Source organism: Bufo bufo, chromosome 4 (genome assembly GCF_905171765.1).
Source record: "Bufo bufo chromosome 4, aBufBuf1.1, whole genome shotgun sequence".
Classification (NCBI taxonomy): Eukaryota; Metazoa; Chordata; class Amphibia; order Anura; family Bufonidae; genus Bufo; species Bufo bufo.
The window spans coordinates 226,667,615-226,684,379 of NC_053392.1; the positions used below are offsets into that span (position 1 = coordinate 226,667,615).

At 43.8% G+C, this 16,765-nt stretch overlaps 1 protein-coding gene across 1 annotated transcript in view; it reads left to right on the plus strand.

Moving 5' to 3' along the window:
- Positions 1–9,544, plus strand: part of LOC120997965 (probable cation-transporting ATPase 13A4) — a 216,057-nt gene extending 206,513 nt beyond the window's left edge. Inside the window, exon 30 of the mRNA XM_040428349.1 lies at positions 9,164–9,544. Coding sequence (XP_040284283.1) covers positions 9,164–9,376 — 213 coding nt within the window. The 3' untranslated portion in view covers positions 9,377–9,544. The remainder of the gene's footprint in view (positions 1–9,163) is intronic.
- The last annotated feature ends 7,221 nt before the right edge of the window (positions 9,545–16,765 follow it).

Below are 16,765 nucleotides of genomic sequence, written 5' to 3' on the forward strand. Positions count from 1 at the left end.
TGGCGTGTTGATCCTAAAATAGAGGCCGCATCTGATGAATCTGAATCCACTGTTGTTGTTCCTGTTCCTCTCATTCTTGTCTTCCTCGGATTGTTGGTCTCTTTGTTGCCATTTGTATATATTCCCACGCTGGTAATCCTCCATATCTCGGTGCCATTTTAGTCCCTTAGTTTCTTCTGTGTTTGTGCGGTGTTTGTCCAAGTGTATCTGCACTCATTCTTTCAGAGTTGTAAAGTTGCCTGCAGATAAGGTGGCAGTGATTTGTGTCTGTGTCTCTGTTCCTGAGATCTTCTCTTTGCAGCTTTCAATTTCTTCCTGTAAGAATTCTATATTCAGAAGTATTAGATCCAGGAAATATTTGTTAGAAATCTGTTCAAATCTCGCACTGTGTGTTTTCTGGAAAGAGGGCTGGGAGTAGTCGTGATCTGAGGTGTAAAATGTAATGTCTTTTAATGTTTTTCTGACCTCACCCAGGGCCGGCGCCACCAGTAAGGCGACTTAGGCAGTCACCTAGGGTGCCATTTAGCAGGGGGCGCCCGTTGCGGTGTAAAAAAAAATAAGAAAAAAAGTTGGTTATATAAGTTCCGGCGGCCGGCCGGCCGGCCGGCGGTGCCCCTCATGCTGCGCCTCCTGAGTGGCTGAGCGCTTGCCGCTCTAAAGAATCTCCGGCCGCCGGCTCAGTGCTGCGCAGCCTGCCTGCGCCTGCTGTCATGCTGTGTCTGCTCTGTGCTGTTGTTAATGTAGCGTGGCCGAGCTCTGTTCTGTCCGCGGTACAGGAGCTTTTGTTTCCTGTACCCGTCCGGAATTACAGGAAGTGCTCACTTAGTGTGCACTTCCTTTCAGTCCGGCTGGGTACAGGAAACAAATGCTCCTGTACCGCGGACTGAACAGAGCTCGGCCACGCTACACTAGAAGTGACAAGGAGGGGGGTAGAATGAGAGTGACAAGGGAGGGAGGGGGAGGGGGTAGAATGAGAGTTACAAGGGAGGGAGGGGGTAGAATGAGAGTGACAAGGGAGGGGGGAGTAGAATGAGAGTGACAAGGGAGGGGCGGGAGAGAGTGACAAAAGAGGGAGGGGGGGAGAGAGTGACAAAGGAGGGAGGGGGGAGACAGTGAAAGGGAGGGAGGGGGGAGAGAGTGACAAGGGAGGGGGGGTAGAATGAGAGTGACAAGGGAGGGGGGGGGAGAGTGACAAAGGAGGTGTCACGGCTGTATGTGAGCAACAAGAGCATACACAGTAAATAGAGCTACTGACCGGACCCAAACTAGGGAGGATAAAGGGTGACCCCTGTAGACTCTCAAAGCTCTCCCTATGCTGCTAAGCACATGCCCGGATCCAAATGGTGGAACGAGGCATGCCCGCGTACCTAAGACTGATGACCCCTGTAACCCCTACAATAGTGGAAGGGGCACGGCCACCGGTGCCCTGCTCAGTATATGGACGGAACCGGATTCAGTCAGAAAACAAACAGAAACACTACAATGTCTGCACACTTAACTGAAGGAGCTGCAGGAGCAGTGAAGACAGATCCAAAGACAGCTGGCAATATCCGGAGTACTTGCTGCAGCAGAACACAGGTCCAGTGAAATGATAGCACACAAGTGAAGATACTCAAGCAAGAGATACAACTCAAATGAGAAATATAATCCGCACCCTACAAAGGAGGAGGGGTGATTTAAAGGCAGAGAAATCAAACACAGGAGGAACAGCTGGAGGAAGGAAACAGAAAGTAAAGACCTCAACACAGGGGCGGAGAAACAGAGCAGAGAGAACGTCTCAAAAGCTCTGGTAGTGACAGGAGGGAGGGGAGAAGAGAGTGACGAGGGAGGGGGGGGGGGGAGTGACAAAGGAGGGAGGGGGGAGAGAGTGACAAAGGAGGGAGGGGGGAGGAGAGTGACAGGGGAGGGAGGGGGGGAAAGAGAGTGACAGGGGAGGGAGGGGGGAAGAGAGTGACAAGGGAGGGGGGGAGAGAAAAGAGTGACAAGGGAGGGGGGGGAGAGAGTGTCAAGGGAGGGGGTGAAGAGAGTGACAAGAGAGGGGGGAGAAGAGAGTGACAAGGGGGGAGAAGAGAGTGACAAGGGGGGAGAAGAGAGTGACAAGGGGGGAGAAGAGAGTGACAAGGGGGGAGAAGAGAGTGACAAGGGGCGGAGAAGAGAGTGACAAGGGAGGGAGGGGGAGAAGAGAGTGACAAGACAGGGAGGGGGGAGAAGAGAGTGACAAGGAAGGGGGGGGGGAAAGAGAGTGACAAGGGAGGGGGGGAGAGAAGAGAGTGACAAGGGAGTCCCCAGAGCCAGACCAAGAGCCAGACTGCAGCCAGAGAGCAGATCATCTTATTGTCCTGGTGGTATGCAATATGTTATTATGTAATTGTTTATTTATTAATACTACATTGGAAACTAATTTACCTCACATTTAGGGTCCATTCACACATCCGTGTGTGTTTTGCGGATCCACAAAACACGGACAGCGGCAATTTGCATTCCGCATTTTGCGGACCGCACATTGCCGGCACTAAGAGAATATGCCTATTCTTGTCCGCTATTGCGGACAAGAATAGGACATGTTCTATTTTTTTCAGGATCGGAATTGCGGATCCACGTCGTGCAGCCCCATAGAAATGTATGGGTCCGCAATTCCGTTCCGCAAAAAGAGACAGCTACAAGAAGCTGGATTAACCGTAAGGGAAACATAGCAGTTTTTTTCATTTCAAATCTGAGAAAGGGGTGGAACATACAGTCAGGTCCATAAATATTGGGACATCGACACAATTGTAACATTTTTGGCTCTATACACCACCACAATGGATTTGGAATGAAATGAACAAGATGTGCTTTAATTGCAGACTGTCAGCTTTAATGTGAGGGTATTTACATCCAAATCAGGTGAACGTTGTAGGAATTACAACAGTTTGCATATGTGCCTCCCACTTGTTAAGGAACCAAATGTAATGGGACGATTGGCTTCTCAGATGTTCCATGGCCAGGTGTGTGTTATTCCCTCATTATCCCAATTACAAAGAGCAAATATAAGGTCCAGAGTTCATTTCAAGTGTGCTATTTGCATTTGGAATCTGTTGCTGTCAACTCTCAAGATGAGATCCAAAGAGCTGTCACTATCATTGAAGCCAGCCATCATTAGGCTGAAAAAAACAAAACAAACCTATCAGAGAGATAGCAAAAACATTAGGCATGGCCAAAACAACTGTTTGGAACATTCTTAAAAAGAAGGAACGCACCGGTGAGCTCAGCAACACCAAAAGTCTGGAAGACCACGGAAAACAACTGTGGTAGATGACCGAAGAATTCTTTCCCTGGTGAAGAAAACACCCTTCACAACAGTTGGCCAGGTCAAGAACACTCTCCAGGAGGTAGGTGTATGTGTGTCAAAGTCAACAATCAAGAGAAGACTTCACCGGAGTGAATACAGAGGGTTCACCACAAGATGTTGGTGAGCCTCAAAAACAGGAAGGCCAGATTAGAGTTTGCCAAACGACATCTAAAAAAGCCTTCACAGTTCTGGAACAACATCCTATGGACAGATGAGACCAAGATCAACTTGTACCAGAGTGATGGGAAGAGAAGAGTATGGAGAAGGAAAGGAACTGCTCATGATCCTAAGCATACCACCTCATCAGTGAAGCATGGTGGTGGTAGTGTCATGGCGTGGGCATGTATGGCTGCCAATGGAACTGGTTCTCTTGTATTTATTGATGATGTGACTGCTGACAAGGCAGGATGAATTCTGAAGTGTTCCGGGCAATATTATCTGCTCATATTCAGCCAAATGCTTCAGAACTCATTGGACGGCGCTTCACAATGCAGATGGACAATGACCCAAAGCATAATGCAAAAGCAACCAAAGAGTTTTTTAAGGGAAAGAAGTGGAATGTTATGCAATGGCCAAGTCAATCACCTGGCCTGAATCCGATTGAGCATGCATTTCACTTGCTGAAGACAAAACTGAACAAGCAGGAACTGAAGACAGTTGGCAAGTAGAGGCCTGGCAGAGACTCACCAGGGATGAAACACCAGTGTCTGGTGATGTCTATGCGTTCCAGACTTCAGGCTGTAATTGACTGCAAATGGATTTGCAACCAAGTACTAAAAAGTGAAAGTTTGATTTATGATTATTATTCTGTCCCCATTTCTTTTGGTCCTTAACAAGTGGGAGGCACATATGCAAACTGTTGTAATTCCTACACCGTTCACCTGATTTGGATGTAATACCCTCAAATTAAAGTTGACAGTTCTGCGTAAAGCACATCTTGATTGTTTTATTTCAAATCCATTGTGGTGGTTTATAGAGCCAAAAATGTTAGAATTGTGTCAATGTCCCCAATATTTATGGACCTGACTATATGTGATGTCATGATATGGGCAGATCATCTGATAAGGGGGGGTGGGGGCGGTGGCGGCAATTTTTATCTTGCCTAGGGCGGCAAAAAATCCTTGCACTGGCCCTGACCTCACCTTTCACCTCGGTGATGTCAACTGAGGGGGGGTTGGCCGGTACACTTTGATGTCACTATCAGGGTATTTAAAACCCCTGCACTGTTGGGGTATGCATGCTTGAAAAAGGCTTCTAACGGCCAAAATGTTGCATCTGGAATAAATCTTCACACAGGACGTGCTGTCTCCATCCAATTTTTTTACTTTTGTCAATCATTTGATCCCTGTGGGGGAACTTACCACTCCCCTGGAGACGTGAAACCCATTGCTCACCCAAACCCAGGTGTGCTGTCCACCCTGCTTTTTTCATCTCCTTCCCAGTCAGTCACTGATCCCAGCAATCTCTGCAGCCAAAACAATACCTCTCATCTCCAGCCTGGGTATCAGGACAGAGCAGTAGCACTGGATCTGAGGGAGCTCAGAAAAGTAGGGAAAGGGCAGGTTAATTATTATAACAGACTCCCACCACTTTTCTAGAGTAAACAAAAATAAAAAATATAAAATCAGAAAACCCCTTTAACTTTTTTTTTTAAATCATTCCAAGTTTTTTTTATTTTTATTCTGTATATCTTATTGCCACCATATATGTTCAGACCTGCATTTATATATTCTACTTGAAAGGGTACTGACATGTCAGATATTTATGGTATGTCATTTGGGGTGTATAATAGATGCAGGTGCCAACTATTTCTAGAACAGGTTCCTCCCCCTCCTACTTTAAACCCATCCCACTAGTTGCCACATCCAGGCTGAAAGAGGTGTGCTGATTTACGCCCTTGCCTGAGCTCACAGTGCTAATGCTGTTTCACATTCTGTGCTAAGCTATTTACATAACTCCATTCACTTCTAAGCTATTTACAGAAAATCATAGCATAGTAAGCTTGGGTATTTAGGTAAATATAGGCACCTCTAACAGCCTGGATGTTGTGTCCAGTTTAGATAGGCTGAAGCTTGGATGAGGAGACCCCTGTTCTAGAGATAGGTGGAAGTCTCAGAAGTAGAACCGCATCTATCAACATGTCTTTGCAAATTCTGATTGATACCCCTCTAATAGCAAACACTCTTTGGCTCTTTAATAGTGTTGAGCGAATCGAAGTATCAAAAGTAGACCTTCGATCTGAGTTTTACGAGAAAATTCGATTCACAGCAAAGCTGAATTTCTGTGTGCTTCATGGTAACAAATCAATTTAGCCTGAAATGGCGGTAAAAAAAAATCTTTCCTTCTCCATTTGTGCGTGAAAAGGCTGCTGCGGCCATCCGGATTAAAGATCCTGTGCAAAAATCTCATGTAGGTGACGTATGACCAGTGGCGTAGGTATCAGGGAAGCAGGGGAAGCAGCTGCTTCGGGCGCCGAGCTCAGAAGGGGGCCCGGGGAGCAGTAACTGTACTTCGTCACCCCGGGCCCCTGTCAGAGCAGCTGACTTCTCCTGAACCGGGTCCAGAGTCCTGCACTTGCACCTCTGTCACTGACCTGACATCAGTGACATTGCTCCGCCTCTCCCTCTCCTCAATTCTGATGATGGACAGTGACACAGCATCAGAACGGTCCGATGTGGGCGGAGCTAGCATAGCCCCCCCCCCTTTCCTACCTGCGATTCCTGCAGCTTGAACCTTCCCTGCCCAGCATGCTGAACATTAGTTGCATTGCCACAACTGCGCCAGTGATGTGAGTGGCAGGGGAACTGCAGTTATATTCAGCTTTCCCAGACTGTGCACATGTGACCTGCAGTACAGTAGGAAAGCTGGGGTGAATTATATTCATGAAATGTCATCCAACTTCCCTCGCTATCCTGCATGGCACAAGTGCAGAGGCATTAGAGTATGGGGGGGAGAGGCAACAGTAGGGAAAGCTGGGTGTCTATATATGTGTATTGTATATGTGTACATCCATGTCAGTACAGACCAAAAGTTTGGACACACCTTCTCATTCAAAGAGTTTTCTTTATTTTCATGACTATGAAGGCATCAAAACTATGAATTAACACATGTGGATTATATACATAACAAACCGTGTGAAACAACTGAAAATATGTCATATTCTAGGTTCTTCAAAGTAGCCACCTTTTGCTTTAAATAACTGCTTTGCACACTCTTGGCATTCTCTTGATGAGCTTCAAGATGTAGTCCCCTGAAATGGTCTTCCACAGTCCTTGAAGGAGTTCCCAGAGATGCTTAGCACTTGTTGGCCCTTTTGCCTTCACTCTGCGGTCCAGCTCACCCCAAACCATCTCAATTGGGTTCAGGTCCGGTGGACTGTGGAGGCCAGGTCCATCTGGCGCAGCACCCCATCACTCTCCTTCATGGTCAAATAGCCCTTACTTTCAAAGTTTTCCCAATTTTTCGGCTGACTGACTGACTTTCATTTCTTAAAGTAATGGATGGCCACTCGTTTTTCTTTTTACTTAGCTGCTTTTTTCTTGCCATAATACAAATTCTAACAGTCTATTCAGTAGGACTATCAGCTGTGTATCCACCCTGACTTCTCCTCAACGCAACTGATGGTCCCAACCCCATTTATAAGGCAAGAAATCCCACTTATTAAACCTGACAGGGCACACCCTGTGAGTGAAAACCATTTCAGGGGACTACCTCTTGAAGCTCATGAAGAGAATCCAAGAGTGTGCAAAGCAGTAATCAAAGCAAAAGGTGGCTACTTTGAAGAACCTAGAATATGACATATTTTCAGTTGTTTCACACTTGTTTGTTATGTATATAATTCCACATGTGTTAATTCATAGTTTTGATGCCTTCAGTGTGAATCTACAATTTTCATAGTCATGAAAATAAAGAAAACTCTTTGAATGAGAAGGTGTGGAATTATATACATAACAAACAAGTGTGAAACAACTGAAAATATGTCATATTCTAGGTTCTTCAAAGTAGCCACCTTTTGCTTTGATTACTGCTTTGCACACTCTTGGCATTCTCTTGATGAGCTTCAAGAGGTAGTCCCTGAAATGGTTTCACTTCACAGGTGTGCCCTGTCAGGTTTAATATAGTGGGATTTCTTGCCTTATAAATGCGGGTTGGGACCATCAATTTCGTTTGAGGTGAAGTCAGGGTGGATACACAGCTGATAGTCCTTACTGAATAGACTGTTAGAATTTGTATATGGCAAGAAAAAGCAGCTAAGTAAAGAAAAACGAGTGGCCATCATTCCTTTAAGAAATGAAGGTCAGTCATTCAGCCGAAAAATTGGGAAAACTTTGAAAGTAAGGGCCTATTTGACCATGAAAGAGAGTGTGATGGGGTGCTGCGCCAGATGACATGGCCTCCACAGTCCACCGGACCTGAACCCAATCGAGATGGTTTGGGGTGAGCTGGACCCGCAGAGTGAAGGCAAAAGGGCCAACAAGTGCTAAGCATCTCTGGGAACTCCTTCAAGACTGTTGGAAGACCATTTCAGGGGACTACCTCTTGAAGCTCATCAAGAGAATGCCAAGAGTGTGCAAAGCAGTAATCAAAGCAAAATGTGGCTACTTTGAAGAACCTAGAATATGACATATTTTCAGTTGTTTCACACTAGTTTTGTTATGTATATAATTCCACATGTGTTAATTCATAGTTTTGATGCCTTCATAGTCATGAAAATAAAGAAAACTCTTTGAATGAGAAGGTGTGTCCAAATTTTTGGTCTGTACTGTATGTGGAGAGTGCGTCCATGTATGTGGAGAGTGCGTCCATGTATGTGGAGAGTGCGTCCATGTATGTGGAGAGTGCTTCCATGTATGTGGAGAGTGCGTCCATGTATGTGGAGAGTGCGTCCATATATGTGGAGAGTGCGTCCATATATGTGGAGAATGCGTGTATGACTGCGTCCATGTATGTGGAGAGTGCGTCCATGTATGTGGACAGTGCGTGTATGACTGCGTCCTTGTATGTGGAGAGTGCGTGTATGATTGCATCCATGTATGTGGAGAGTGCGTGTATGACTGCGTTTATGTATGGGGAGAGTGCGTCCATGTATGTGGAGAGTGCATGTATGAGTGTGTCCATGGCTGCAGTATGAAAGGTACAGAGGCTAAAATACTTGTGGATATGTAGAGGTAAATCAGACGGGTCTATTACAATTGCAGCGCAGGTTTTAAAGGGTTTGAGTTGAATATAAACTCCGTCAGCAACTGGAAATGTTAAAAAACAATAATGTTGTGCTAAAAATGACAGGCAAATAAATAAATAAATACAGTAAATAAAAAGTCACAAAATAGCCATATGAGAAGGGTTTACACAGGAGGAGGAGGTTTGTGAAGAAGTGTGTGTGTGTGTAAGGGGGCCTATACTAAAATTTGCTGTGGGGCCTAGTCAGTTCTAGCGACGCCTCTGCGTATGACATCATCATGCACCACGCTAGATTTTGCACAGGATCTTTAATCAAGATGCTGCCGGCGGCCCTCTTTGTTATAACCCCTGAAAGCCCTAATTTTTTTAATCTCAGATGCCACGCGATGAACGCTGCATCTGAGGGGTTCAATGATGGGGCCAGCACAATCGCCATTCCCTGTCACCTCACCCTCTACTTACAAAGAAATGTGCTTTGTGATGAAGTAATTCATCACAAAAGTGAATTTCTTTGTGAAATTGGCGAACCAGCCTAACCAAAGTTTTGAAAATCGAATCTCTACTTATTACAGATATTTTCATCCTATATACGTTTTCACCAAATCAATTATCACTTTATATTTATTCTATGTTTTTTCTTGTTTTTTCTTTGAGGAATTGGTTATTGAAAATAGACGACTTTGGCTGTTTCTAAAAAGAACCTTCAGGTACCAGTCTCATAGCAAGTACAGAGAATTATACAGAGCTCTTCAGAATGACCCCAGCTGGCCTCCTGTCAGTATAACAAAATACGCTGATGTGCTGGATGAAGAACATCAGGGAGCTTTCTATACTAACCCATGCTACAAGTCTGATGAAAAGGAATAAGTGGATAATGACTGAAATGTAAACTGGAATATAGAATAATTATGGATATTTGTCATAACGTACAGTACAAAAGCATGACTGTGACACTGCACATACAAGTCCTTTGAAAGATACTTTTAGCTGACGCAGACTGAGATATTTGCTATGCTTATGGCTTCTGGCGACAGTTGTTCATACAGTTGCAAGAAAAAGTATGTGAACCCTTTGGAATGATATGGATTTCTGCACAAATTGGTCATAAAATGTGATCTGATCTTCAGCTAAGTCACAACAATAGACAATCACAGTCTGCTTAAACTAATAACACACAAAGAATTAAATGTTACCATGTTTTTATTGAACACACCATGTAAACATTCACAGTGCAGGTGGAAAAAGTATGTGAACCCTTGGATTTAATAACTGGTTGAACCTCCTTTGGCAGCAATAACTTCAACCAAACGTTTCCTGTAGTTGCAGATCAGACGTGCACAACGGTCAAGAATAATTCTTGACCTTTCCTCTTTACAGAACTGTTTCAGTTCAGCAATATTCTTGGGATGTCTGGTGTGAATCGCTTTCTTGAGGTCATGCCACAGCATCTAAATTGGGTTGAGGTCAGGACTCTGACTGGGCCACTCCAGAAGGTGTATTTTCTTCTGTTTAGGTCATTCTGTTGTTGATTTACTTCTATGCTTTGGGTCGTTGTTCTGTTGCAACACCCATCTTCTGTTGAGCTTCAGCTGGTGGACAGATGGCCTTAAGTTCTCCTGCAAAATGTCTTGATAAACTTGGGAATTCATTTTTCCTTCGATGATAGCAATCCGTCCAGGCCCTGACACAGCAAAGCCGCCCCAAACCATGATGCCCCCACCAACATACTTCACAGTTGGGATGAGGTTTTGATGTTGGTGGGCTGTGCCTCTTTCACCACACATAGTGTTGTGTGTTTCTTCCAAACAACTCAACCTTGGTTTCATCTGTCCACAGAATATTTTGCCAGTACTGCTGTGGAACATCCAGGTGCTTTTGTGCAAACTGTAAACGTGCAGCAATGTTTTTTTTGGCAGCAGTGGCTTCCTCTGTGGTATCCTCCCATGAAATCCATTCTTGTTTAGTGTTTTACGTATCGTAAATTCGCTAACAGGGATGTTAGCATATGCCAGAGACTTTTGTAAGTCTTTAGCTGACACTCTAGGATTCTTCTTCAACTCATTGAGCAGTCTGCGCTGTGCTCTTGCAGTCATCTTTACAGGACGGCCACTCCTAGGGAGAGTAGCAGCAGTGCTGAACTTTCTCCATTTATATACAATTTGTCTTACCATGGACTGATGAACAGCAAGGCTTTTGGAGATACTTTTATAACCCTTTCCAGCTTTATGCAAGTCAACAATTCTTAATCGTAGGTCTTCTGAGCGCTCTTTTGTGCGAGGCATCATTCACATCAGGCAATGCTTCTTGTGAAAAGCAAACCCAGAACTGGTGTGTGTTTTTTTTTTTATAGGGCAAGGCAGCTGTAACCAACACCTCCAATCTCATCTCATTGATTAGACTCCAGTTGGCTGACACCTCACTCCAATTAGCTCTTGAAGATGTCATTAGTCTAGGGGTTCACATACTTTTTCCACCTGCACTGTGAATGTTTACATGGTGTGTTCAATAAAAACATGGTAACATATAATTCTTTGTGTGTTATTAGTTTAAGCAGACTGTGATTGTCTATTGTTGTGACTTAGATGAAGATCAGATCATAGATGAAGATCAGATCACATTTTATGACCAATTTGTGCAGAAATCCATATCATTCCAAAGGAGTCACATACTTTATCTTGCGGCTGTATATTTCTATGCTTTTCCAACTGATAACCTGAAAAGAAAAAAAAAATTTCTTGTGTGCAAAAAATACAACATTATTGTTTTTAACCCCTTCTACCTCAGGCCAGTTTTCACCTTCCTGCCCAGGCCATTTTTTTGCAAATCTGACATGTGTCACTTTATGTGGTAATAACTTTGGAACGCTTTTACTTATCCAAGCTATTCTGAGATTGTTTTCTCGTGACACATTGTACTTCATGACAGTCATAAATTTGAGTCAATATACTGTAGTTCACCTTTATTTATGAAAAAATCCCAAATTTACCAAAAATGGTGAAAAAATTTGCAATTTTCAAAATGTCAATTTCTCTGCTTTTAAAACAGAAAGCTATACCTCATGAAATATTTATTATTTAACATTCGGGGACGTTAGAAGTAGGGATCGATCGATTATCGGTTTTACCAATATTATCGGCCGATATTCAGGATTTTGACCGTAATCGGTATCGGCATCTATTTTGCCGATATTCCGATAACGTATGGGGAACACAGATCGCGCTGCTCTCAGCGCTCTCCGTGTTCCCTCAGCAGCACAGGGGAGAAGGAAGCATTGTCTCCCTCCCCCTGTGCTGCTGCTGCCGCTGCCGCCAATGAGAGGAGAGAAGACAAGAGAAGGGGAGGGGCTGTGGCCACTGCGCCACCAATGATGTTAACTTACTCATTCATTCAAATTGAACAGGAGGCGGGAGCTGGCTGCAGAATCACATAGCCGGCTCCCGACCTCTATGAGCGTTAACTGCGATCCGCAGTAGTTAACCCCTCAGGTGCCGCGGATCGCAGGTACCGCTCATAGAGGTCGGGAGCCGGCTATGTGATTCTGTGGCCAGCTCCCGCCTCCTGTATATGAATAAATGAGAGATTTATCTTCATTGGTGGCGTAGTGCGCCCCCGAAGCCCCCAATATTAATCATTGGTGGCGCAGTGCGCCCCCCACCCCCACCCCCGTATTAAAAACATTGGTAGCGCAGTGCGCCCCCCACCTCAGTAGTAAAAACATTGGTGGCACAGTGCGCCCCCCCAGTATTAATCAATGGTAGCAGTGGCCACAGGGTCCCCTATCCCCTCCTCCTTCGATCGGAGCCCCATCATTGTAAGCCTGGGGCTCCGATCGGTTCCCATGGCAGCCAGGACGCTATTGAAGCCCTGGCTGCCATGCTAAGCACCATGCTGCTGTGTGCACAAGAGTAAATAGGACAAGGGTTCTAGTCCCTAAGGGGGCTAAAAGTTAGTAAAAAAAAATAAAAAATTAAGTATAAATGAAAAAGAAAACTACACATTAACAATAAACATATTCATTTTCAGCAGATTTGTGTAGGATTTAAAAAAAATAAATAAAATGAAAATTCACAGAATATCGGTATAAAATATCGGCTATCGGCCTGAAAGTTCACAAATTATCGGTATCGGCCCTAAAAAATCTATATCGGTTGATCCCTAGTTAGAAGGCTTAGAATTTTAGAAGCAATTCTAAAAAATTTTAAGAAAATTTCCAAAACCCACTTTTTAAGGAACAATTCAGGTTTGAAGTCACTTTGTGGGGCTTACATAATAGAAACCCCCATAAATGACCCCATTGCAGAAACTACACCCCTCAAGTTACTAAAAATTGATTTTAAAAACTTTGTTAACCCTTTAGGTGTTCCACAAGAATTAAAAGAAAATGGAGATAAAATGTCAAAATTTCACTTTTTTGGCAGATTTTCCATTTTAATCCATTTTTTTCTTTAACACATCGAGGGTTAACAGCTAAACAAAACTCAACATTTATTGGGGTAATTTCACACTTGCGGCAGAGTGATCCGGCAAGCGGTTCCGTCTCCGGAACTGTTTTTATTTTTTATTATTTACAAAGGTCATCTGACAGGTTAGATCATGAACTATTTTTATAGAGCAGGTTTTTACAGATGCGGTGATATAAAATATGTCTACTTTATTTGTTTCAGTCTTACATAATAAAGCATTTTTGAAAAAAATTTATGTTTTGTGTCTCCATTTTCTGATATAAATATTTTTTTTATGTTTTTGCCAATCGTCTTGTGCAGGGGCAAATTTTTTCAGGAAGAGTTGACATTTTTGGTACCATTTTTGGGAACATATGATTTTTTTATCTTTTATTATTACACTTTATGAGGCAAGGTGACCCAAAAAATTGGTTGTTTTGGCACAGTTTTTATTTATGTGATATTTTTATAGAGCAGATCATTACGGATGTGGCAATACCTAATATGTATACTTTTTCTTATTTGTTTCGGTTTTACACAATAATAGCATTTTTTAAACCCAAAAAATTATGTTTTAGTGTATCCATAGTCTGAGAGCCATAGCTTTTTTTTTCTGACCGATTGTCTTAGGCAGGGTCTAATTTTTTGCGGGATAAGGTGACAGTTTTATTGGTTCCATTTTGGGGGGCATACGCCTTTTTGATCGCTTGATGTTGAACTTTTTGTGATGTAAGGTGACAAAAATGGCTTTTTATTTTTTTATTTTTACGGTGTTTATCAGACAGGGTGGATAATGTGATATATTTATAGAGCCGGTTGTTACGGACGCAGCGATACCTAATATGTGTGTGGTTTTTGTTTTTAATATAAAATCAGGGGAAAGGGACTTTTTTTTCTTTTTTTACTTGAAAGTTTTTTTTTTTATTAAAAACTCTTTTTATTTTGACTTTTTTTTTTAACTTTATTTCTGTCCCACCCTGGGAGTTTACTTTTTGGGGTCTGTTCCCCTCTGCAATGCATTACAATTCATCTGTATTGTAATGCATTGCCTGTTAGTGTATTACTCAGTGTAAAACACTATCAGGTTGCCTAGGAGACCAAGTCTGAGGCTGGATCCCCTGGGCACCCGTAGAAGGCAGGTCCTGTTGCAGGGCATTGGGCAGCCTCTGCGCGGCATCAGGCTGCCTTCTCACCCATCGGGTCCCCGCCACAGCAGAGCGGAGACTCGATGGGCTCCCTCACCCGCCTCAAATCCCTTCTATGTCGCGGTCAGCACTAATTGCGGCATAGAAGGGGTTAATCCACCGGCATTGGCTTGTACAGCGATGCCGGCAGATACAGCAGTGGCCTGGCTATCAGGGACTGACGGACCCATGCAGTGATCAGGCGGGCACCGGAGCCATGACGTAATAGTACGTCAAAATGCGGGAACGCACCTGCCGCCATGACGTACTATTACGTCATATGTCGGGAAGGGGTTAAAGCTCAGGAACAGTTGATTTGACGATTAGCAGTAATATTAATTAATAGGCTAATTTTATTTCTACAATGTACATGTTTAAAAATTCATAAATGTTTACATAATGATACCCCCCCAATTAGAAATAAAATTATTACAAAAGTAGCAATGTAGCAATCAGAATAGAAAGATCTCTTTATCTCTTTTTGTCTTAAAGGGAACCTGTCACCAGTTTTATGGTGTCCTAACTAAGGGCAACATAAATAAGTGACTGATTCTCTTAGCATAATGCTGGGTCACTTTTTTTAATTGACCCAGTCAATCTGCCAACATCTTGTATTGAAAAGCTCCAGCTGATAATGATAAGTCATGAATATTCATGAGCTCCTGACTCTCCCCGCCTACCTGCTGCTGAATGACAGTTTGTTTCCATAGGAATCAGCAGCAGGTGGGCAGGGGAGTGGCTATAGTTCTGAATTAAATATACGCTGGACTCAATGACATCACACCGGACTCCAATCAGCTCATTAGCATGTGGCATGCGGCATCTTTGTGTGTATATAATGAGATAACCATCTGTCACACCAGTAAGTGAATACATCTAAGGCACTTTTTAGTACTTAATGATTGTATATAATTATTATTATTAGATTATAATCAAATATCCACATGACAGGTTCCCTTTTAAGGGCATCAGTCAGCAGATTTGTACCTACAGTATGAAACTGGCTGACCTGTTACAAGTGCACTTGGCAGCTGAAGGCATCTGTGTTGGTCTCATGATTATATGTGCCCCCATTTCTGAGAAAAATTATGTTTTAATATATACAAATGAGCCTCTAGGAGCAACAAGGACATTGCCTTTACACCTAGAGGCTCTGCTCTCTTTGCAACTGTCACACCCTCTCCATTTTAATTGACAAGGCCAGCCAGTGAAAATGTAATGCAACAGGAATACCTCCAAGCCAGCAGAGGGAGCTATCACAGATGTATGCAGCAATCTGTATGAAGCCAGGACTCAGAGGAGAGGGGTAGACGTGTGCTTTGTGAGGCAGTTGGAGCTGGGCTGCTGAAGGAAGGATGTGCAAGGAGCTCTGTCTCTGCTAGCAACAGAACAGGCCACAGACTTGGGTGAGAGCTGGGCCAGGAGGTACTTATGATTCTTCCCCTTCAGCATCAGGGACAGTAAAGTGTCCCATGTATTGCATACCTTGGATCACCAGGGAATCCGGAGAGGACCACGTGAGGACCACGTGAGGACCATCGGCATAGTAACATGTGTGTGCAGGGTTACTATGCGGTAAGCATAGTCTTTCCTGGAGGGGGAGATACTCTAAGTTTAGTGTTTGGTTGTGCCTAAAGTTAGTCAGTTATTCAGATATCTCATAAGCAGCCCCTAAGTAAGTAGTTGATTGGATATTGTTCATTAGAGATGGCCTTGCGGTTCGCCTGGCGGTCGGTTCGCGGCAAACTTTGTCTGTTCACGATTCGCCGAACATGCAAACATGGAGATATTCGCGTCCGCCGTATTCTTTTAAATTGTGACACATCCATCAGGTGGTACAGGACAGTCAATTGAGACGTTTCAGCCCATGGACATACCCCCTAGCTTATGAATAAATCTGATCTGGCCGCCATTTTACATTCAGTTTTGTGTCAGTGTAGGGATAGGTTGCTGTGTGGAGCAGGGACAGACTGTTAGGACAAAAACGCTATCAAATAGGTCTACAAGAGTCCTTTTAATGACTGGTATAGGTGTCTTATTGATAGGTGTGCAGTACAGAGGGGTGTAATATAGAGTTGAGCGAACACCTGGTTGTTCGGGTTCGAGAAGTTCGGCCGAACTTCCCGAAAATGTTCGGGTTCGGGATCCGAACTCGACCCGAACTTCACATTGAAGTCAATGGGGACCCGAACTTTTTGGCACTAAAAAAAGCTGTAAAATAGCCCAGGAAGGGGCTAGAGGGCTGAAAAAGGCAGCAAAATGTAGGTAAATCCCCTGCAAACAAATGTGGATAGGGAAATGAATAAAAAAAAATTATAATAATTAACCAATATCAATTGGAGAGAGGTCCCATAGCACAGAATTAGGCTTCATGTCACCCACCACTGGAACAGGCCACTGTGAGATATTTAGGCCCCGGCACCGAGACAGAGGAGAGAGGTCCCATAGCAGAGAATCAGGCTTCATGTCGCCCACCACTGGAACAGGCCATTGTCAGATATTTTTAGGCCCCGGCACCCAGACAGAGGAGAGAGGTCCCATAGCAGAGAATCAGGCTTCATGTCACCCACCACTGGAACAGGCCACTGTCAGATATTTAGGCCCCGGCACCCAGACAGAGGAGAGAGGTC